Below are 24,736 nucleotides of genomic sequence, written 5' to 3'. Positions count from 1 at the left end.
GTAGTTCCAGAATTTTTCCACTACCCTAAAAACGTACCCCACATTCATTAACAGTCAATCCCTATCCTAAAACTGTCTTTGACTGCAAGTTTGTTTGTTTTTAAGATTTATTTATTTATTTGAAAGAGTTACACAGAGAGAGGAGAGACAAAGAGAGATGGTTCACTCCCCAGTTGGCCGCAATGGCTGGAGCTGCGCCAATCCGAAGCCAGGAGCCAAGAGCTTCTTCCAGGTCTCCTATGCGGGTGGAGGGCCCCAAGGACTTGGACCATCTTGTACTGCTATCCCAGGCCATAGCAAAGAGCTGGGTCAGAAGTGGAGCAGCCAGGTCTCCAACCGGCGCCCATATGGGATGCCGGGGCTTCAAGCCAGGGCATTAACCCACTGTGCCACAGTCCTGGTCCCGATTGAATGCAAGTTTTGAAACATGATTTAATTTTTTCATCGTATATGTTCCTGTTGAATATATGTAATTGACAATAACAGTTTAATTTTAAACACAGTTTAGCTTTAAAATATGGGAGTACTTCAAAAAGTTTAATCTATGCAATTTTTTCATATTATACATTTTCCATGAGCTATTTGAAGTACCCCAATTTCTGCAAAATATTTAGCCTTTGTTATAGTGGACTTTATGAGACTATTGAACGTTTATTTGAACTATCTTATTTAATTTTGCAAAAAAATTCTCATTTGAAGAAAATAGAGCTTTAAGACATATATCATTCATATCATTCCAATCAACATGCTCAGTTTTTAGGTAAGAAATTGGTTCTTAAGGAAGGAAAGTAGCAGGGCCAATAGTAGACAGCAGGGTGGTGTCAGAGCTGGGACCAGAATCATTTTTCTTATGTTCGTTGTTGTCCACTCTCATGCTTCTAGATTTACAAGTTAAGTTAGTGACTTATTTTATTTGGCAGATTGTATAGCATTTTTGTTTCCTTGTGGGCTAAATTAAAGTTTATGACTGAGACAGTATGACCAGCTATATTGTGTCTATAGATGACTCATTTCTAATCTTTTTGAAAGATGTCACTTTAGTTATTGTAGTTTATTGTCACAGTTTTCTCAGTATTGGGCTCTTTATGAAAAAAGCTGCTTGGTAATATCATTACCAGGAAGTTTTCAAAACAGAGCCTTTTCCGCATTAATTTTGAATTTTATGTTGAAAGTAATACATGTTTTTTCATGTGATTTCTTGAAAAGCCTTCTGTACTTCCGTAATCAGTTACTAATAATCAGATCATGTCACTGGCCTTTGGGCCATTAAGATAAAACCAGTGACATTAATGTTGTTATTTCTTTTTAGGACAAGAAAGACATGGCCATCAGTGACTGCAGTAAAGGTACCACTTTCTTTTATTTCTCACTGCATGTTAACATACCTCAGCTAGATAAAAGATAGTCTTTTTGACAGATATGCCCTTGAACCTGTGTACCCTTCCTCTGGGGTTGTTAAAGAAGAAGCATTTTCACACGTCCTGGGAGGCAGCAGGTGGTAACTCTACTAACTGGGTCCCTATCTGACGAGACTGGATTGAGTTCCCAGCTCCTGGTTTCTACCTGACCCAGCCCTGGCTGCTGCTGCCAGCATATGGAGAATGAACTAGCAGGTGAAGATGTGTGTGTGTGAGTGTGGGTGCCTTTGAAATAAATTTAAATTTTTTTTTTTTTTTTTTTTGACAGGCAGAGTGGACAGTGAGAGAGAGACAGAGAGAAAGGTCTTCCTTTTGCTGTTGGTTCACCCTCCAATGGCCGCCGCGGTAGGTGCGCTGCGGCCGGCGCACCGCGCTGATCTGAAGGCAGGAGCCAGGTGCTTCTCCTGGTCTCCCATGTGGGTGCAGGGCCCAAGGACTTGGGCCATCCTCCACTGCACTCCCTGGCCACAGCAGAGAGCTGGCCTGGAAGAGGGGCAACCGGGACAGGATCGGTGCCCCAACCGGGACTAGAACCCAGTGTGCCGGCGCTGCAAGGCAGAGGATTAGCCTAGTGAGCCGCGGTGCCGGCCTATAAATTTAAAAATTTTAAAGAACCATTTTTAGAGATGTAGTAGTTATCTTAGAGTAAGCATGCTTTAAAAAAAAAAAAGAGAGAGAGAGAGATTTATTTATTAGAACGGCAGAGTGACAGAAATAGAGAAAGAGATCTTTCATCCACTGATCCACTCCCCAAATGGCCGTAACAGCCAGGTCTAGATTAGACAGAAGCCAGGAGCCAGAAACTCCATCCTGGTCTCCCACAAAGGTGGCAGGGGCCAAGAACTTGGGCCATCCTCTCCTGTCTTCCCAGGCACATTAGGGAGCTGGATCTGAAGCACAATAGCCAGGACTGAAACCAGCACTCTGATTACACGATGTCACCTTCATAAGCAGTGGCTTAACCCACCGTACCACAACACCAACACCAGAGTAGTTCACTTTGTTTGTTCTGTATTAGTAAATATGTTACCAAAAATCCAAAGTTAACCTAACAGCAGAACTCATGGAACATAATTTACCTACCTTAGTTTATGGATTACTTTTCCTTTGAAGTTCATGTTGAAGATCTTAACTGCTTTTAGGGCATTTGGATATGCAGCAGGGGGAGGGTGGAGCAACTGTGGTGAGGGACAGTTTCTGTTAGTGAATTGAGAGCCTCTTCAGTTGTAGTACTCTTCCAAACCTGCTTCCATCATTTTAATTACCCTTTTGAGATTCTGCACAATGAATCAGGCTTTTGCTACCTGATATCTGAGTTCCATTATGTTCTTTTCATCCCATCAAGTTTTTTTTTTGTTTTTTTTTTGTTTTTTTGACAGGCAGAGTGGACAGTGAGAGAGAGAGACAGAGAGAAAGGTCTTCCTTTTGCCGTTGGTTCACCCTCCAATGGCCGCCGCGGTAGCGCGCTGCGGCCGGCGCACCGCGCTGATCCGATGGCAGGAGCCAGGTGCTTCTCCTGGTCTCCCTTGGGGTGCAGGGCCCAAGCACCTGGGCCATCCTCCACTGCACTCTCTGGCCACAGCAGAGAGCTGGCCTGGAAGAGGGGCAACACGGGACAGGATCGGTGCCCCAACCGGGACTAGAACCCGGTGTGCCGGCGCCGCAAGGCGGAGGATTTGCCTAGTGAGCCGTGGCGCCGGCCCATCCCATCAAGTTTTATACAGACACTCACAGACATAGATCACTTATTTTTTTTCTAAAAATTTCCTGAGAAGCTAGACCATTGTCTCCCTTTTTCTAACCAACTGAATGTGGAAAGCACATATAATTAATTTTTCTTTCATCTTTTTAAAGATTTATTTATTTATTTGAAAGGCAGAGTTACAGGGAGGCAGAGAGAGAGATCTCCCATCTGTTGGTTCACTCCCCAAATGGCCACAACAGCCAAGGCTAGGCCTCGCCAAAGCCAGGAGCCTAGAGGTTCTTCCAGGTCTCCTACGTAGGACTTGGGCCATCTTCTACTGCTTTCCCAGGCCATAGCAGAGAGCTGGATCGGAAGTGGAGCAGCTGGGACTTGAACCAGCACCCATATGGGATGCGGTTTTACTCACTACTCCATAACACCAGCCCCTTGCATCTTCATAGTCTCTTTTTTTTTTTTTTACAAATAATTACTATTTTTGTGTTTTGTATTTTTCATTTTCCTTCAGATAATTGTTTCTGAGAAAGCTATAGAGTTGGAAAGAAACTTAACTATTATGTAGTACCTCTCTCAGACTAAGCATGAATTCCTTCTTTTTTTTTTTTTTTTCTTTACATTAATTAATTTGATACCCTCTCTCCTGGCTTGCTTTTACTTTTGGTATTTTTTATACTATCTGAAGGAAATGTAATACATTATAATCTCGCAAACTGCTTTTAATCTGTTACCATTTTAGATTGGAATTATTTCTGAATGTACTATTTTGTTTGAAAGGAAGTGTTTATTTCCTCTATGTGAGATATGTATATTTGAAGAATTTAAATTATAAATAAACTGCTGGGCCAGAGCTGTGACAGAGCAGGTAAAAACTGATCCCTACAGCACTGGCATTCCACATGGGTGCCTGTTCAGGTCCCAGCTGCTCCACTTCCGATCTGGTTCTCTGCTAATGCACCTGGGAAACAACAGAAGAAGGCCCAAATGCTTGAACCTTTGTACCCCCATTGGAGACCTGGAAGAGACTCTTGCCTCCTGGCTTGGACCTGGCCCAGCCCTGGCCATTGCTACCATTTGGGCTCTGAACCAGAAGATGGAAGGCGTGGCTCGAATACTTGAGTCCCTGCCACTCACACAGAAGAACCAGATAGAGTACCTGGCTCCTGGCTTCAATCTGACCAAGCCCTGGCTGTTGCAAGCATTTGAAAGTAAACCAATGTAGTGAAAGATTCTCTCTCTCTCTCTCTCTCTCCTCTCCTCTCCTCTCCTCTCCTCTCTCTCAGCACTCTCTTTCTCCCCTGCTCTCTGCTTTTCAAATAAAGGAACACAATCTTCTTAAAATTCACCTTTACACAGCATCCTGATGTAGGAGCAGCTGAGAGTAAAGTGGGGAGAAGTGGTCAGGGCCTGACTTCCCCTTCGTCTCCTCATCCACTTCCTGTAGCCTACCCCTGGGTCTCCACAGAATGATAATGGGTATTTAAAAATCACTGGTCTACTGCAAGTGAAAGGAATCTAGGGTCAGCAGGACCCTGGCTGAAGTCTTGACCCTGGATGACCTTGGGCAGTTTTCTCTTCCGATCAGTGTCTCCATCCAGCAAATGGAAAGAATCATGCAAGCCCACCAGGAAGCACAGAGGATTCAGTGGGACCACTGTGGGGGCCTGCACAGTGGCGTAAGTAGGCTAAGCCTCTGTCTGTGGCCCCAGCATCCCATATGAGCGCTGGTACGTGTCCCAGTCCAGCCCTTTGCTATGGCCTGGGAAAGCAGGGGAAGATGGCCCAAGTGCTTGGGCCCCTGCACCTCCGTTGGATTCCTGGAAGACACTCCTGTCTCCTGGCTCCTGGCTTCTGATCAGCCCAGCTCCTCCATTGCATCCATGTAGAAAGTGAGCCAGAAGATGGAAGACTTTCTCTCTGTCTCTCTCTCTCTGTCTGTAACTCTGCCTCTCAAATAAATAAATAACTAAAATCATTTAAAAAAAATTAGTTCAGGGGCTGGCACCGTGGAACAGTAGGTTAATCCTCCGCCTATGGCGCCAGCCTCCCATATGGGCGCCAGTTCTAGTCTCAGCTGCTCCTCTTTCAATCCAGCTCTCTGCTATGGCCTGGGAAAGCAGCAGAAGATGGCCCAAGTCCTTGGGCCCCTGCACCCGCATGGGAGACCCAGAAGAAGCTCCTGGCTCCTAGTCTTGGATTGGCACAGCTCCAGCCATTGTGGCAATTTAGGGAGTGAACCAATGGACAGAAGACCTTTCTCTCTGTCTTTCCCTCTCACTGTCTGTAACTCTACCTCTCAAATAAGTAAATAAAATCTTTAAAAAAAATGAGCTCACTGAAATGCCCGTCACTGGCCACATGTGAGTTGTAATTTGGATCTTGGATATCTGACGCCACAGGCACCAAACTGAGCTGCTGAGTTCTGATGACTTTATTCATTAGTGGTGTTTGGAGGTCACCCAGAGAGCACAGGGAGGCAGTGACAGCCTTCTACATCTTTGCAGAAGAAACATTGGCCAGGCAGTGGCTCATACCCTCCAGGGAATCCTGGGCTCCAGATCTGGCCCTAGGCAGAGCCCGCATGTCCATAGTACTTAATGGCACCTAATATATTTTATATATAAAATTTTAATTATTGAAAGACAGAGACAGATAGACCTACTGGCGCCCACTGCTATCTTACGTTCCAAGTGCCTGCAGAGACCAGGACTGGGCTAAGTTGAAGCTGGGAGCCAGGAACTCCATCCAGGTCTCCCACTTTGGTGACAGGAACCAACGATTTGAGCCATCACCTGCTGCCTCCCAGGGTGCACATCAGCAGGAAGCAGAATCAGGAGCAGTGCCAGGACACAAACCCAGGGCACTCTGACATGGGATACTGGCATCCCAAGCAGAAGCTTAGTCACTAGATGAAATAATCATCCCTCTCTGAAAAGTCTGGCAGCAAAGAAATCTGTTTAACTTGTTAAAGGCAGTGTTTCTCAAACTCATTTGAACTTCTGTGATTTTCTGGGCAATAACTCTGTAACCCAGTGAACAGAGATAACCAAAAAGTGGTAACAGATAAAAGCATAAACCTGAAACTATTTTTATTCTTTTGAAAGGCAGAGAGAGAGGGAGGGGGAGAGAGGGAAATCTATTGGTTCACTCCCCAAATGGCCACAACAGACAGGGTTAGACAAGATTGTAGCCAGGAACTTGGATTTCTGTCTGGGTCTCTCATGTGGTTGGCAGAGACCTAAGTACTTGGGTTGCCCTCTGCTGCTTCCCAGGCACATTAGCAGGGAACTTGATGGAAAATGGAGAAGCCAGAGGTCAAACCAGCACCCATATGGGATGCCGGCATTGCAGGCAGTAGGTTAACCCACTGCACCATAACATAAGCCACAATTATATACAATTTTTATTTTTCAATAAAAAAATTAAGGGTGCAAGTATTTAGCCTATCAGTTAAAATATCCATGTCCCATATTGGAATGCGTGGGTCCAATTCCTTGCTCTGGCTCCTGACTCCAGCTTCCTGCTAATGCAGACTCTGGGTGGCAGCAACAGTGGCTCAAGTAATATGTTGGGGCAGGCATTTGGCACAGCTGTTAAGATGGCATTTGGAGGCTGGCGCCGCGGCTCAATAAGCTAATCCTCTGCCTGTGGTGCCAGCACCCCGGGTTCTAGTGCCAGTCAGGGCGCCAGATTCTGTCCCGGTTGCTCCTCTTGCAGTCCAGCTCTCTGCTGTGGCCCGGGAGGGCAGTGGAGGATGGCCCAAGTGCTTGGGCCCTGCACCTGCATGGGAGACCAGGAGAAGCACCTGGCTCCTGGCTTCGGATCAGCGCGATGTGCCGGCCGCAGCGCGCCAGCCACGGTGGCCATTGGAGGGTGAACCAACAGTAAAGGAAGACCTTTCTCTCGGTCTCTCTCTCTCTCACTGTCCACTCTGCCTGTCAAAAAATAAAAATAAAAAAATTTGGAAAAAAAAAAAAAAAAGATGGCATTTGGGACACGATACCTGGTATCTTTGTTCCCGAATTCAGGTCCTGCCTGCCTCTGCTTCCAATTACATCTTCCTTCTAACACTCATCCTGAGAGCCAGCTGTTGATAACTCAAATACTAGGGTCTCTGCAACCCACATGGGAGACCCAGATTGAATTCTGTGCTCATGGCTTTGGTCTGTCCCAGCTGCAGCTGTTGTGGACATTTGTGGAGTTAACCAGTGAATGGAAGATCTCTGTTTCTTTGTCTCTGCCTTTCATTCTCAAATAAAATGAAAATAAATAATTTTAAAATACATATATTTATTTCTTTTTCTAAAAAAAATTATTTATTTGAAAGGCAGACTTATAGAGAGAAAGGGAGAGACAGAGATCTTCCATCCAGTGGTTCATTCCCCAAATGGCCACAGTGGCTGGGGATGAGCCAGGCTGAAGCCAGGAGCTTCTTCCAGGCCTCCCATGTGGGTGTCAGGGACCCAAGCACTTGGGTCATCTTCCGCTGCTTTCCCAGGTGCATTAGCAGGGAGATGAATCGGAAGTGGGGTACCCAGGAACCGGGGCCCAATTGGATGCTGGCATGGCAGGCGGTGGCTCCACCTGCTACACAACATGCCGGCCCCATAATTATTTTACTCAAAAAATTACTTTCACAGAATGGAACTAAGAAAAACAAAAGGATTGTATTAATAAAAATACAAATAAATGTCATCTATATGCTATAGGATATATCTTCAGCTCTGACATCTCTGTAATCTGGAGTCCTGAACCCCATTAAAAAATTGTCATCTTTTCTTGGATATCTGGAAGGTATAAGAGGTTTAAAGTGCCCAGCTCCCATATACACACATAACTTTTTTCCATTCTAATAAATGGCATTACCATCCCTTCACTCAAACTCAAACCTTTGAAGTCATCCCTAATTGTTCTCTCTCTTTGCTTTCACATGGCTAATTAGTAAGTCCTATGGGCTCACATTCAAAGGCATATACTCTGACTGCCTCCTCCCTCCTCCCCTCCCTTCCTCCTTCCCTCCCTTCCTCCCTCCCTCCCTCCCTCCCTTCCTTCCTTCCTTCCTTCCTTCCTTCCTTCCTTCCTTCCTTCCTTTCTACCTTTTTTTCAAAGATTTATTTATTTATTTGAAAGGCAGAGTTAGAGAGTGGGAGAGACACAGAGATTTTCCATCCTCTGGCTCACTCCCCAAAAGGGTGCAAGAGCTGGAGCTGGGCCAGTGCAAAGCCACTATCCAGGAGCTTCTTCCAGGTCTCCCACGTTGGTACAAGTGACCTGGTACTTAGGCCATCTTCCACAGCTTTCTCAGGCACATCAGCAGGGAGCTGGATGAGAAGTGGAGCAACCAGGACTCGAACCGGCGCCCATTTGGGATGCCGGTGCTACAGCCCCTGGCTGCTTCTTTCTATCTCCACTATCACCAGCTTAGTACAAGCCAACATCATCTGTCATCTGGACCGTGGCAACAGCCTCCCGACTGATCTCACTGCCTTGACTCTTTGCCGTCATGCTATAACCAGAGCAGTTCTTTAAAAATGTAATTCAGATTCTGTTTTAAGCTTATTTGAACCTCTTACAGTGACTTCTCATCAGACTTAGGAATAAGTCCAGACTCCTTTCCTTGGCCTTGAAGGCCCTCTGTGGTCTGGTCCTTGCCTGTATCTTCAGCCTAATCTCTTCTCATCTCTAACATGCCAAGGTTATTCTTGGTTTACAGCCTTTATCTTTGTTCATCCCTCTTCCTGGTGCACTGTTCCTTGGCCTTTCAAATGGCTGGCCTCCCTCAAAGATTACCTGTATTTGTCTCCTCTTGTCTAAAATAGCATACAGTATGATAAGAACAAGGACCTTGTCTGTCTTGTTTACTTCTGTAGCGTGGAGATATATTCATTAGATGCATATATTAGATACTAAATACATGTTTACTGAAAACGTGGTTGAAAAAAAATTAAGGATATATCATGCAAAAAAAAAAAAAAGTTGTAGAGCCAGAGCGTTCTTTTCTAATATAAAATAAACAGCGCAGAGGGCAGTAAGAGAAGTACAGTATACTGCAACCAAAGCACAACAGAGAACTACTAGGGGCAAGTTGATGCTGGATAAAGGAAAGGACCTCATGTACCAGTGACCTTACAGTGCAGAGGAAATAGTAGTTGTTGCCGGTGCTGTGGCATAGCAGGTAAAGCCGCCACCTGCAGTGCTGGCATCCCATATTGGCACCGGTTCGAGTCTCGGCTGCTCCACTTCTGATCCAGCTCTCTGCTATGGTCTGGGAAAGCAGTAGAAGGTGGTCAAAGTCCTTGGGCCCCTGCACCCGCGTGGGAGATCCAGAAGAAGCTCCTGGTTTTGAATCAACTTGGCTCCAGCCTTTGCGGCCAGTTGGGGAGTGAGCCAGCATATGGAAGACCTCTCTCTCTCTGCCTCTCCTTCTCTCTCTGTGTAACTCTGACTTTCAAGTAAATAAATAAATCTTAAAAAAAAAAAAAAAAAAAAAAAACAACCTGCTAAGGTATAATTATTAAAAAAAAAAAAAAAGAAATAGTAGTAATTGAAGGAACAGTCAGGGTTTAGGTAGGAATGTAACCTCAAAAGTTAAGATCTAGAAAAAAAGAGAATGATAGACTTTGTCACCAGACGGCTGCCCTCAACTCTTGAATTTATGCCTCAAGTTTTCTCTTGCTTTTACACATCATGAAATATTTTTTATTTCATTTGCATTTAAAATATAAACATCAATCTTACCTCATAATGAGTAAAAATTATATGAAACTCAAATCTCAGCATACATGAGTAACTACATTAGAATACAGCCTTCCTTATTTGTTTACATACTATCTATGCCTGTTTCATGTTAGAGCGGCATAACTGGGTAGTTGGACAGAAATGGTCCATCCCACAAAGCCTACGATCTGGGCTGTCGTGCTCTTTTCAGAGAGAGTTCACTGACCTTAGATGTATACTTTGACAAATGACTCTTCATTTCATATTCTTGGAGGATGGTTGATGAAGGAATTTAATCAAAGATTTTTAGACCCTTTTTCTTGGTGGTAACAATGGTTTCTTCTCTTTTTACAGCAATTCAGTTAAACCCCAGCTACATCAGGGCAATATTGAGGAGAGCGGAGTTGTACGAAAAAACGGACAAGCTAGATGAAGCCCTAGAAGACTATAAATCTGTATTAGAAAAAGATCCATCAATACATCAAGCAAGAGAAGCTTGCATGGTAAAATCTAAATTTTTAAAAATATGTTTCTTCTATTCTCAATGTTGCTAAATAGTGAATCTTAAATAATCCTTTGGTGTTCAACTAAATTCCATTGCTATGCCTTTGAGGAGCTTATCAAAATATGAGTTTGTGGTACAGCAGGTTACATGGCACTTGGGACACCTGCATTCCTTATCAGAATGCCTGATTCAAGTCCTGCTTACTCCATGCTTCCGATCCACCTTCCGTGGATCCACCGAATCCACCTTAATGTACCTTGGGAGGCAGTGGATGATGGTCCAGGTACTCGAGTTTCTGCTACCCATCTGGACGTTGATAGAGTTCTTTCCAGCTCCTGACTTCTGCTTGGCCCAGCTCTGCTCTTGTGGCCATTTGGGGAGCAAATCATTGAATAGAAGATCTCTTTCTGTCTCTTTGTCTCTCCTTCTCCCCGGCCTCCCTCAATCTCTCTTTCAACTAAATAAATAAATCATTATATCTTGAAATATATAGGTCTTTTTTTTTAAAGATTTATTTTATTTATTTGAAAGATAGTTTTACAGTGAGAAGTAAAGACAGAGAGAGATCTTCCACTCACTGGTTCACTCCCCAAATGGCCACAATTGCCAGAGCTGAGCCAATCTGAAGCCAGGAGCCAAGAACTTCTGGGTCTCCCACATGGTTGCGGGGGCCAAACAACTTGGCCCATCCTCCACTGCTTTCCCAGGCACTTTAGCAGGGAGCAGGATCAGAAGTAGAGCAGCCGGGACTTGAACCATTGCCTACATGAGGTGCCAATGCTGCAGGTCAGGGCCTTAACACACTGCACCACAGTGCCAGCCACAATATATAGATGTTTTTTAAAACATGGGTAGATAGGGGCTGGCACTGTGGTGTAACTGGTAAAGCTGCTGCCTGCAGTGCCGGCTGCTGCACTTTTGATCCAGCTCTCTGCTGTGGCCTGGGAAAGCAGCAGAAGATGGCCCAAGTCCTTGGGCCCCTGCCACCCACATGGGAAACTGGGAAGAAGCTCCTGGCTCCTGGCTCCTGGCTTCGGATCGGCACAGCTCCGGCTGTTGCGGCCTATTGGGGAGTGAACCAGCGATGAAAGATCTCTCTCTCTCTCTCTCTCTCTCTTCCTCCTCCTCCTCCTCTCTCTTTCAGATAAATAAATAAAAACATATAGATAGATCTTTAAAATGGTTGCTGCAAACCCATTGTGACCATGCACCATTTAATCTCCATTCTAACAGTACAATGTGTAAACCTTTCCCATCTCTCGAGTTGACATGAATTGCTATTTCATTGTAGGAGTAGGAAAATATTGTCCCCTTTAGTTGTACAGTTAGTCCCAAGTGACTGTGTTAGAGTTGATAAACTCAGGGTATTCTCTTCAGTTACCAAGTTTCTGTTTGTTATATGCACAGCACATTTCTAGTTAAATATATCCTAAGCTAACAGTACCTTTTTCACAGTGGTTGCCATTCTGGTTATTGGCACTGTCAGTCTTTGTTTTTAATTATTTCTTTCTTTTTATTTGAAAGAGATACAAAGAGATCCTCCATCTGCAGCAGAGAGATACCCAAATGACTGTAGCAGCTGAGGTTGGGCCAGGCCAAAGCCAAGAGTCAAAAATACTATCCAGGGAGCTGGAGTCAGAAGCAGTCTCAGTTCAAACCCAGGCACTCTCATTACGGAATGCAGGTGTCCCAAACCACCTCTTAGCTGCTGCACCAAACACCTGCTCTAACACTACCAACCTTTCTGCTACTAAACTTTAGCTAAATGTTACTGACTCCACCCTCCACCCCCTTACCCCTTTGTGAAATAATTCCAAGGGCTTGGGCTTGACACAGGGGTTAAAACACCATGTGGGATGTCCACATCCCATATCAGAGTGCCTAGGTTTGAGTCAGACTCCATTCCCAAGTGCAGTTTCCTGCTAATGTGCATCTTGGGAGGCAGTTCATGTAGTTGAGTTCTTGCTATCCATGTGGGAGTCTCAGGTGGAGATTCTGGCTCCCAGCTTCAGCCTGGCCAACCCCAGTTGTTGCAGGCTTTTGGGTAGTAAACAGTGTGTGGGAGATCTCTCTCTCTTTCTCTCTCTCTCTCTCTCTCTCTGTGTGTGTGTGAGTCTCTTTCCTCTGTGCGTGTGCATGTGTGTGTATGCATTTCAAATAAATAAATAAAAATAGCACCAGGTTTATGCTTTTATCTGTCACTGCTCTTTTGTTATTTCTGTTTCACTGGGCAGCAGAGACTGACTTTAAGTGGTAGAGAGCTGGATGTGTATGTGTTATTGTCCAGAAATTATGGAAGTTCAAGTGAGTTTGAGAAGCACTGCCTTTAACAAGTTAAACAGGTTTCTTTGCTGCCAAACTTTGCGAGAGCTTTGAGGATGGATCATGAATCCCCACTGTACAGCAGAGATTCAGACTAGCAGACAGATGGGGGAAGGGTACAGACATGTTTTATTTAAATCAAACTTCTTTGGTTAATTGAGGTGGCCACTTGCTACCTCGATTAAAATGAGAAGATTTGGAGCCGGCACTGTGGCACAGCGGGTTAAAGCCCTAGCCCTCGGTGCTATGGTGCACTAGCATAATCCTCCACCTGCAGTGCCAGCATCCCATATGGGCACTAGTTTCTAGTCCCGGATGCTCCTCTTCCAGTCCAGCTCTCTGCTGTGGCCTGGGATAGCAGTGGAGGATGGCCCAAGTCCTTAGGCCCCTGCACCCACATGGGAGACCGGGAAGAAGCTCCTAGCTCCTGGCTCCTGGCTTCAGATCGGCGTAGCTCTGGCCGTTGCAGCCATTTGGAGACTGAACCAATGGAGAGAAGACCTCTCTGTCTATAAACTCTACCTGTCAAATAAATTAAAAAAAAAAAAAAAAAAGCCTTGACCTGAAGCGCCGGCATCCCACGTGGGCACAGGTTCTAGTCCCGGCTGCTCCACTTCCAAACCAGCTCTTTGCTATGGCCTGGGAAAGCAGTAGAAGATGGTCCAAGTCCTTGGGTCCCTGTGCCCACATGGGAGACAAGGAAAAAGCTCCTGGCTCCTGGCTTCGAATTATTACAGCTCTAACCATTGCAGCCATCTGGGGAGTGAACCAGCGGATGGAAGACCTCTCTCTATGTCTCAACCACTCTCTGTAACTCTTTCAAATAAATAAAACATTAAAAAAAATTTTTTAAATGAGAAGATTTTACTATATAAAAATATTGGTTTGACTTGAAAACTGGAAGATAGGAACATACTAAGTCCTTCGTGACTCCTCTATATTGGCATTCACCTAGGGCTCTCCAGTTCTCCCACTAACCTCACCACTCCCTGTTGCCCTCCCTCAGCTTCTTTACTCGTTTCATTTCCTGTCTGCCCTCAAGGTATTTACATCCTTACGGTATAGGATCACCCACTTATTTCATGGAAAAATTTTCCCACAAACCAGACATGAGAAATGTTGGCTGATCTCCTTTCATTAATGTCTGACGTGGTTTTTTTGTTTGTTTTTGCTCTGCACATAAACTTATTCAGTAATTACAAATCTTACATTTATCTAGAAATGAAGTAATGTGAAACTGGATTGGATCGTTAAAATGTATCTGAATACTGATAAGATTAACTTAAAGTTGAGATGAAGAAAGGGAATATAGTTCTTAAAATCACGGCTAAATTCCTGGTAGCTTTTATCCTTGGCAAATTAGGTTTGAGCCTTTTTTAAAAAAATTAATTTATTTTTTGAAAGACAGAATTACAGAAGAGAGGAGAGGGAGAGACAAAGATCTTCCATCCATTGGTTCACTCCTCAAATGACCACAATAACCAAGGCTGAACCAAGCCAAAGCCAGGAGACTGAAACTTCTATCTAGATCTCCTATGTGGGTGCAGGGGTCCAAATACTTGGACCGTCTTTCTCTGCTTTCCCCAGTCCCAGCTAGCTGAATTGAAAGTGGAGCAGTGGGACAAGTACCACTGCCCACATGGGTTGTCAGCATTGCAAGCAGCTGCTTTACACACTACACCACAATGCCAACCCCAATTTTAAGCCTTTTATAAAAGAAAGCTCTTTGTGCCACTTCTTACATGTGGAAAATGTTTATTGAAATTTTTTAATAATTTGTTTTTTATTTGATTGACAGAGAGACAGGGAGTTTTCATTTGCTGGTTCATTCCCCAAAGGTATGCAACAGCCAGAACTGGGCCATTCTGAAACCAAGATCCCAGAACTCAACTCATGTCTTCTCCATGGGACAGGGACTCAAGTATCTGAGCCATCATCTGCTGCCTCCTGGGTACACATTAGTGGGAAATTAGATCAGAAGCAGAGAACCACATTTTGAACCAGGCACCCCAATATGGAATGCGAGTATCGCAAGCAGTGACTTTAGCTGCTATACCAAATGCCCATCCTACTTTGAATTTTTATAATTGAATTATTACTGGAATCCCAGAATAATTGGAGCTAATTACAGAGTAAAAATGACCATCAGAGACTATTGATCAGCGGTTCTCAACAGGGGTGGTTTTGCTTCCATTTGGCCAAGTTTGCAGATGCTTGGATTGTCAGAACTGACATCGGGTGGGCAGAAACAAAGGATCCTGTGGTGCACAGGACAGCCCCTCCAACAGAATTATCCCATCCAAAATGTTAGTCTTGCCAGAGTTGAGAAATCCTGAGCTCAGTTATTGAAGAATATCCAGGGTTGATCTGACCCTTTCAACAAATTAGATTGTGCAAACAAGGACTTCAAGTTAGGAAACATAAATAAGCAAAAAATATTTCAAATTATAAATGTCATCCGTAATCCCGCTACTGAAATGCACTGTTGGAAACATTGGTGTGTGTCCTCTCGGACATTTCTGGGTGTTTGGATTCTTTATTGTGGTCCTCCTTTGGTCTTGGCACTCTGTTAAGAACTGAGAATATAGCAGTGAATGAAACAAAACTCCTCTTTGTGTAACTCACAAATCCATGCTTTTTCTATATTTACTGGGATCATAGGTGTGTACTTATCCTGATCTTAGGTTCACATTAGTCTTTTGTTTTATAGTACACGTGCCAGTCAGCGCCGCAGCTCACTAGGCTAATTCTCCACCTGGGGCGCCGGCACTCCGGATTCTAGTCCCGGTTGGGGCGCCAGATTCTGTCCTGGCTGCTCCTCTTCCAGTCCAGCTCTCTGCTGTGGCCGGGAAGGCAGTGGAGGATGGCCCAAGTGCTTGGGCCCTGCACCCGCATGGGAGACCAGGAGGAAGCACCTGGCTCCTGGCTCGGATCGGCACAGCACACCAGCCACAGCGGCCATTTGGGGGGTGAACCAACGGAAGGAAGACCTTTCTGTCTGTCTGTCTCTCTCTCACTGTCTAACTCTGCCTGTCAAAAAAATAAAAAATAAATAAATAAGATTTATAGTACATGTGCCGTTGAGGAGAGCTTCGAGTTAGAATTTTAATGTTCCTGAACTTGAAAATAAAGGTTTGTTTTTTTTTTTTAAACAACTCCAGTTTCTTCTCTTTTCCTTCAGAGATTACCTAAGCAAATTGAAGAACGTAATGAAAGACTGAAAGAAGAGATGTTAGGTAAGTTGGCTTCTCTTACCTTCTCTTGACTGTAAACAGATAGGAAGCTTTAGTAGGGAACATCAGTGTATTTATTCACTAGAGCAGAGTTGAGAGTAGCTGTAGGATCTTCCTTTGCTCGAGACAGCAGTTCCCTGGGGCTGGTGACTTCTTAGCATTCTTGAGTACAAAAAGATGAGCATAGTTTAGAGATGGTGTAAGGTTTTCAGAAACCAACTTTTCATTTTATTTTTCTTAGAAATTTTCTTGCTTTCATGAATGCAAACAAACATGAATCAACTCCAGTGTGGACTACTGTTGTATTACTTCACTTACTAGTCATCCCTTAAGGTTTTAAGTGCAGTAAGATGTAGTCACTGTAGGTAAGGCCATGTTAAAAGCAAGGACATTCTCTTTTGAAATTGGCACGGAGAATCCCTGCAGTGTTTGAGAAGACAAGGAGAGCAGGAATTAAGAATAAATGGGGCGGGGGGTATGATTGGGGAAAGGGGATAGAGCAAATGGATTCTTTTGATCTATGTTTTAGTTACTTTTCATATTTGCATGTTATAGTTGGAATCAGAGAACCTCTCAAGAACAGTTTGCTTGACTAAGAGGAGTGAGGGACCTAGAATATTCTGTCTGTAACCCAACTGATATTTCTTTGCCCTAGATCTGTGTGTTCTTCATGAATAGTTTGTAAATCTGTTCTGTGAATTACATTTAATACATTGCAGTCATATGTGCCTAAAAGAGAATCATTTCAAAAAAACGGAGCCTGGCCATTTCTGGCTTCCAGGCTTCCACGTGTAAAGAAAAAGAAATTTCCCAGAGGATCTCTGTGATAGGAGTTGATAGAGGAGCCCATGAAAGTGGACTATCCATAGCCTTCTGTCCCTATGGAGTAGACCCAGATGCTAAGGAGAGCTGCTTTAGACTCGGGATGTTTCTGGAGCTTTCCCTAGTTTTTCCGTAGAAGGCCTGTTTGCCTAATAATTTGTGTATTAATTAAACTTGACCCTGTATTTAAGCAAAAAAATTACTTTGAAGTTACTGTTTATTCAAACATAAGAGAGAAGAGCATTTTTTCACCTATTAACAGTGATAATTTATTTTAGAAAAAAGTTTGCTTCTAGCTGAGCTGGATTTCATGCTGAAAGAGGTGACCTTGTGAATGGTCCATAGTGGACTGAGAAAAGACATTGCTCTTGGGCATTGTTCTCTAGGTCTGTGTTTCTTTTTTGCTGATTTTTTTTTTTCCCCTGAGCCAGTCTAAAGCTACTACTGGACTATTGCAGACCAAGTCTCGGGCCCATTGTCTTTCCAAATAGAGTCAGAACTTCCATCTGTCATTATCACGCTAATGAATTTCCATCTCAAATTGTGCTCCTTCCCTTAGTTGCTTCTCTAATGTATTCACCTTTATTAGACTTAGGCAACTTAAGTTGCTTGGTAAATAATACATGTTGCTACTCAGCAATAGCTTGAGTGACAAGACTCCTTTATTTAATGATTGTAAGGATCATGAATAAAACAGTGCTTCTGGATGTTACCCCACTGTAGATAACCTGAAAGGGAGAACTTACTCTGTGCCTCCCAAGAGCTTTTGGTGGTGTTCCTTCCTTGTTACAGATGAAGTAACTGGCTCATGTGCTGAGATCCCTGGGAGGTGTGCATTCTGAGCACAAGTTAATATCACTTCCTTAGAGCAGACTTTTTGCAGTGGACTGCCTGGTTTTTACTGCCAATACTGGTGGCTTCTGCTGGAGTATTAGCAGTTAATTTTAAAAAAAAATCATGTATCGTTTTCCTTTCCAAAGTGACATAAATATATAACAAAATGGGTTTTATTTAGATTTGTTCAGTGTTCATTGACTTGCTTTCTTTCCTCTTGACTTGGTAACTTGACTTCCTCTGTGTTAGAAAGTAGAGCTATATGCCCTGCTCCTTCAGGGTGAAATCCTAATCATGAACAGATAGAACAGCATTTGTTCTTCCTTGCCTAGCTTATCATTTATAAATAGCATGATTAGACCAGGAGACCCAGGGTACTCATTAGTCATGGTGTCACAGGCCTAATGACAGCAGATGACCACGAGAGCGTCCAGTGATCATCTGAGGAAAGTGGTCAGTAGTTGGAGTGTTCCTTTCTGTCTTTCTCTCTGGGATTACTTTCCTCTCAGCCATAATAACCAAAGCAGATAAAAAAGGAATTGAGAGTGTGGTCAATGATGGGATGAGGTAGCAGCAGATGCCCTGGACGCCACAACCTAGGAGGCTAAGAGCTTATTTGAACAGCTGTTGGCTCTAGTGATCAATACCCTATTATTTGTATTTATTATAAGCTATGATTTTTACTTAAAAAAAAAGTAAAAAGAAAAAACCAGTGAAACCACTTTATTAAAAAAAAAACTTAATATGAAACCACATCATAGAAAAAAGTGATATTTTTATTATAAGTTTATAAATCTAAACACATAGTAGCCCCCTTTATCTCCCTCCCTCCCCCTTCCTCCCTCCCCCTCCCCCCCCCTCCTCTCTCTGTGTAACTCTGACTTTCAAATAAATAAATAAATCTTAAAAAAATAGGCTATCTGTCTAAAGGGATGCTCTACCCAATAACTAGGGATGGGTATTGACAAGTTACTTTTTAATATCAAGCTTGTCGTGAAGGGTCCAGTCACGAGCTGTAACAGCAGTTATCTTTGGGGGCTGATTCTCAGAATATGGTACAGAGACCATCATCACCTGAGAACCAGCCAAAAATGCAACACTTCAGCTCCACCCTAGAACCACTAAATCACAATTTTTTTAAAGACCTATTTGTTTATTTGAAATGCAGAGTTACAGAGAGGCAGAGGCAGAGAGAAAGAGAGATCTTCCATCCTCTTGTTCACTCCCCAAGTGGCTGCAACGGCCGGAGCCAGGTCAATCCAAAGCCTGCAGCCAGGAACTTCTGGGTCTCCTACATGGGTGCCAAGGACTTGGGCCATCTTTCACTGCTTTCCTAGGCCATAGCAAAGAGCTGGATCAGATGGAAATGGAGCAGCCAGGATTGGAACCGGCACCCATATGGAATGCTGGCACTGAAGTTGCAGCTTTACATGCTGTGCCATAGCACTGGCCCCGGAATCAGAAATTTTGAATAGGGCCTAGCAGTCTAATTTTTAACACACCTCAGGTGTTTCTGATCATACTCAAGTTTAATGACCACTGCTTGGGTCTGTAACTGATGAACCTGAGAGCGACTTCCATGCCAGGTATGGAATGAAAGGCCAGAATAGGGCATGGCTGTCCCAGCACCAGGGTCAGGGTGAGAGTTCAGCTCTGTTCCAAGAGGCACCCCCTAAACAGAACCAAGTATGTCACTGAGTGTTATCTTTCCATTTTTGTGCTGTAGTTGCAGCAGAGAAAAACTAGAAAGCAGACATTTCAAAATGTGTATTCCTGCGACTCACTAGACTGCAGGTCTCTCTGACAAGCCGTTCTTGCCCAGGGGTCATTTCTGGTGTGGATTTGGACAAATTGCCTTTGGAGTAGAGTCAGTTCCCTATAGGTCAGCAGCGTTTACTGAGTGTGCTAGGATTCCAAGCTGCCTTTCCACAGGTCCTGAGCTAGAGAGTATGTCCCAGTAGCATGGACATCTCACATTCCAGCCATTCCATAGTCTCCGGCCATACCCACCTGAGTGGCCATAAGTGTTCCTCTTCCTGCCTTCACCTAGAGCAGCCAGGTGCCTGTCCCCACTTTGAAGACCTAGAGCAGCTATGTGGAATTTATTCCCCCAAAGAGACTGTAGACATTAGGCAAGGTACTGCTCCGTAAGGCTACTTCCTGCTACTGCCAGAGGCTTTGGCATTTCAGCATCAGTTTTCACCCAGAAAGCGAACACTTGAGTATGAATTGGGTATGAATGTTAACTTGTCTTTGCTGTGCTAGCTCTCAATTTGCCTGCTGCTCAGAGGAGAGCTGGTAAGAGCTATATGGTTTGCTTTCTTGTCTCAAATGAGGAAATGTAATATTAGGATTCAGTTGTATGCAATTTGTCCCTTCTAAATAGAGCTCAAAATCCCAAAGGAGCTGTTCCATTGTACCTATGCCCCAGTAATCTTAGGGAGATGAAAATAGTGTACCGTCAGCACCCCTAGGAGAAATTATGCACAGTGAACCAACTGGGTTATTCTGGTTTAGTGGTGCTGCAGGCAGAGAAATACCAGAGCTCTGTATCCAGTGGTAAGCATTGATCTTTAGTCCTAAGCATTTTTGTGTGAACTCAAGCAATTTGGGACTCTTCCCTCTGCCATGGGATCAAGTCTGATAGGTGAGATCTTTCTAGTTAGGGTCATGTTGACCTGTTCAGACTAAGTGAAGCTACCAGATTTGCTGTAAGTGCAGTCAAGAAAACCTCACTGATCATTGCCCAGATAGAGGGGGCATGGAATTTGGCAACCATTGGGAAAGTGTGACAGGCTAGTTTGGCAAGTGATCCTATTTTGTGTACAAGAAGACTGCTGTAGTCTGTGAGCACCCAACCTGATTGCAAATGGCAGGCAGGACAGTCATGAACGTATGATTGTGTGTAGGTAGGGGCATGGTTTCCACCAAAGGCTGTTCCTCTGCCAACAGCACAAACATGCTCAGGCATCAGAATATGTATTGATTCTGCCACACTGTTCTACTCTATTGGTTTATGCTTCCACTGGCCCAGGCTCTGGTTTCAGTCTCGCACGGAGCACCATATATTTTCAGATGTGTGTTCAGTGATTAAATAGTCCCTTCCCCATAAGGCAGTAATAACTTTTTTTTTAACTTTGTAACTGCCAGAACCACCCGTGGCTGTCCCCTTCTGGTTCATTTTCCACTTTGCCACAGGATTATTAACCTTTTGCAGGCTCAGTTGTAAGTTGCTGATATCCTCCTAGGGCACAAGAACCTTTGGTCACAGAATCTGGCTCAAGAGAGCCTGCTGGGAGGTATCCTCCCACTCACCTGCCCACCCTCATTGGACACATGTCTATCTCTGCCTGCGTGCCTCAGCACAATTGCTTAGGCTGATTTTGCCAGCACTGACCACCCCCTTCATCTTGTATAATTTCAGTCCTTTGGTGTGTTGTTCAGATGCAGACTCTTAGGTAGATATAGGCCAAGTCTCTTCCTACGTGAACCAGAATTTTCCTCTTAAAGATCTTCATAACACTTAAACCTCAGCTACACGGAACTGCTTTCTTGTGTATGAATTATCTTTCTGTCAAATTCTAATCTCATGTTTGTGTGTAGAACATGCCATATATTTTTGTATCCCTACTGCACACAAGGGGCCACACGTATGTACCTAGAGGATGTGGGATGATTTAATCAGGTGGTCTGAGATCTTCTCTGATGTGGAGAACTATTTAGTCATAGCCTTTGCTAGGTGTCTGCTACCTGCTAAGTACTCTATATACAAGTATACTTAAAGAGTTCATAGAAAATGGAATTAAAGGATACATTTGAGTGCAAAATGAAATATGAAATATATGCAGAGGAACTTCCAAAAGGTTCATGAAATATTCTTAGTTTGCTAAACATAGCCAAATGTCAACTTTGAGATGGAAAAAGAGGGAAAAAGTTCATAAAAAAAACTAATGTTTTGGAAAAAAAATAGGCATGGATTTCAATGTTTCAAATAAACATCTTTGAATTCTATTTTTCACAGACTTTTGTAAGTATCCTACAAAATAGTATCCTTTAGCAAGAAGAATGTCTGATTTTATGTTCTGCTGTTCTGAAAGTAATAATTGGTGAAACTGGGGTATGAAGGCAGAATACTAGAATAGAAGGAAAAAGTGATACCATATGTTTTAGGTTGGATTCTCTGAAAAACAGAAGCGAAGATGAAATTAGAAGTACCAGCTATTTATTGGGGAAACACCTGCAAGGAAAAATGGGGCTGGCCGAGTACTCAGAACCTTGTGGGGGAGACAGGGTGATGGTGGGAAGAGGCAGTTTGCCACTGCAGTGCGGTGTGTTTGGAAAAGTTTGAGCAAAACCAGAGCAGAGCCACGGTTGCCCTTCTGAGAAGTCTCAGTTCCATCTCTGCCATGCCCGGGCTTTGGGTAGGAACAGTCGTGGGTGTGCTGGGGCCTCGGCACAGATGTGCCGATGGATTCTGAAGTACAGCTGCTGTGTCCCCTGTGTTTGGAGAAATACATTTTCACAGAGTTGATTCTAAAGGTTTCCTGTAGCAAACAGGTCTTTGAGCCAGGTAGGCAAAGTGAAGGTCTGTGAAACAGAATTTCCCTTTTCGTCTATGTGCACTCTTAGCTTGGACAGTCTTCCTACACGAGAAGACTTTGCCGGTAGAGCAGAGCAGCCAAAAGCCAAGCTGCTGCCACCCAAGCTTAGCACAGTCTGGAGGCACAAGGCACTGTCACCTGGGACCTGCCATGCTGTCCTTCAGGTCAGTGCAATGCACGGCCTGGCCCGGGAAGGCTGCATTATGCCTGCACCGAGTCCGAGAGGCCTCTGGCCTCACCTTGGGTGTTTGTGTCTGTCTCCCCACTGCCCGTAGACATCTTCAAAAGCTGGCGGCTGCTTTTATTCTTCAATTATCTGTGCCTCCCACAACTAGTGGCAAGTAAATATACAGTTTTTACTTCAAGGTGTTTCTCTGGAGATGGGCTTACAGTGATCCTTTCTCCAGGGGGTGCCTGTGGCTCAGTTGACCGTCTGGAGAAACCCTGAACAGGCTTCTCCAAGATGGAGCTGCCCTGACTCAGACTTCCCTCTCCGTGTCACAAGAGCCAGTTATTGGTCGTCTGTAAATCGGTTTTTCCTACCTGTTCTCTTCTCCAAAACCAGACTGCCAAAGTTCTAGGTCAGCGTTGCCAGCTCCGTTTTCTTGAAGATGCCCTGTGATGTCCTTGCTTGTTGAGACCCCTACCAGGCACTGAGTCTGTGATCTGAGCCTGTGCTGCCGCTGTGTGCCACTGCCTCTCCTAAGCAGCAGCAGTGAGCATGGGTGGCCCAGGTTTGTTTGGGAAACCAGCCTGGAGCATGGTCATCCCAGATTCTGAGAGCTTTGTCTATTGATGTTTTCTCTAGGAATGAGCAAGTCTCTCTGAACTCAGTGTGCCTTTGTGGGCCAGATCTTAAGACCAAAATCACAAGTTCTCATCACACTTCAGGGAAGAGGCCCCTTTAAAGTTTAAAGGCCATGCATCATCTTCTTCACCTGGGCTTTAGTCTAGTAATAGGCCTCTAGTGAGAAAAGCTGCTAAAACGAGCCTGTGCCTCTGATCATTAAGGATTTCTCTTTCTGCCTACCCCCATTCTCATCTCCATTGGAAACTGACCTGAGAGGAAAAAAAAAAAATGACAGTTGAGAAATGATTGAAACTGTTTATTCACCCATCTCAGCTGAGACTTTCCAGAATACTCTGAATCTCAAATATTCCATCCCATTGCCATTTGAATCCTTAGTAAATGTCTGAAATGTCCTAGAAGTCCCAAATGTTGATATACAAACGCCATGGCCATCTTGTATGTGAAGACAGCATAAAAATCCCAGGTTCTATACCATGGGTCTCAACTTTAGGACATGAGATCACTTAGGAGTAATTACTTAGCAAAACCTGAAACTTGGGGTCAGGAAACTGGACTGTACAATGGAGGTTGACAGCCATATACAAGTAAACAGGATCCCATTTCCCAGGAAATGATAAATTTGGTATGCCCAGGATTTGCTTGGAAGAGCCAGAGCTATTGAGTTTGAATCCAGGCTCAGAAGAAATTGGCTGAGTTGAATTAAATTTAGCAGGTGGCAACTGCTGTTTTATAGAGAATAGTGCTGGGCAGATGAGGCGTGGCTGGGAGCTCTCACCATAGCAGGAGCAGCAGCTGATGGACCCAGCACTCTTCTGGGAGCCGTGTCCTTTGGTAGTTCTGGCCCTTCTGACAGGAGGTTTTGGTCTCCCAGCAGGGAAGCCCAGGACTCCCTCACTCTCATCTGTGGACACACAGGCTCAGGGCTGGATGACATTGACATCAGCAGTGACAGCCCCGCTGAGTGGGGAATAGGGACTGTGCACTCTCCTGGCAGGTTTCCTGTCATTAAAAGCCAGCGTTTCTTTAACTGCAGAGATAATTTTTATATTTTAATCAGTGAGGCAGGGTCAGTTGGTGTCTTCTGATAACTGTTCAAACTGTATTCATTTGAGTTTTTGCTTTTACATTGCAGGTAAACTAAAAGATCTCGGGAACTTGGTTCTCCGACCTTTTGGGCTCTCCACAGAAAATTTCCAGATCAAACAGGATTCTTCCACTGGCTCCTACTCTATCAATTTTGTTCAAAATCCAAATAACAACAGATAACAAAGATAACAATAGTGTTAAAAGCTGCCTTGGAAATTGTGTGCTGCTTGCTGTTAACAAGAAGCGAGGCCTGCCAATATTTAACTTTTCAAAGCCGCTTATCTAAAGGAAAGGCTGTGCAGTAGAGCCTAGTGCTCCCTCCTTGCTCTTGTTTCATAATCAGAGTAATACGCACTTCCTGATAAAATGAGCCTAATTTGATTTCGATTTTAAGGTTTTCTGTGCAGCTGTTATCCCTGGGTCTGGCTGTCCTTTGTCTAGGAAATTCTGCTTGTCAAGACTGATGTCTCTGAACATACCACACACACATACACGGACACAAATGCGCGCACGTGCGCACATCTTTCCTAACCCAAGCACACGTGTCGGGTGGGACACTGCCCAGACATAGCTGACAGGGCTCCCTCTGCGTCCCTTCCCTGATCACACGCGCTGTCAAGGTTGCTGTGTGTGGATGGTCTCCAGCATTTCCCAATTTCCTCTGCAGTAATAAAAGCTTTCTGTGATA

The 24,736-nt window shown here is 44.2% G+C and overlaps 1 protein-coding gene across 1 annotated transcript in view; it reads left to right on the top strand.

Annotated features, from left to right (window-relative positions):
• TTC1 (tetratricopeptide repeat domain 1) overlaps window positions 1-24,736 on the top strand; it is a 77,378-nt gene extending 52,642 nt beyond the window's left edge. Inside the window, exons 5-8 of the mRNA XM_062188739.1 lie at window positions 1,310-1,346; window positions 10,189-10,337; window positions 15,843-15,897; window positions 24,095-24,736. Coding sequence (XP_062044723.1) covers window positions 1,310-1,346; window positions 10,189-10,337; window positions 15,843-15,897; window positions 24,095-24,228 — 375 coding nt within the window. The 3' untranslated portion in view covers window positions 24,229-24,736. The remainder of the gene's footprint in view (window positions 1-1,309; window positions 1,347-10,188; window positions 10,338-15,842; window positions 15,898-24,094) is intronic.

The sequence above is a fragment of the Lepus europaeus genome, chromosome 4, assembly GCF_033115175.1.
Source record: "Lepus europaeus isolate LE1 chromosome 4, mLepTim1.pri, whole genome shotgun sequence".
NCBI classification, from domain to species: domain Eukaryota; kingdom Metazoa; phylum Chordata; class Mammalia; order Lagomorpha; family Leporidae; genus Lepus; species Lepus europaeus.
Note: the sequence above shows the minus strand (reverse complement) of the source record. Positions and strands in the feature narration are given on the sequence as shown.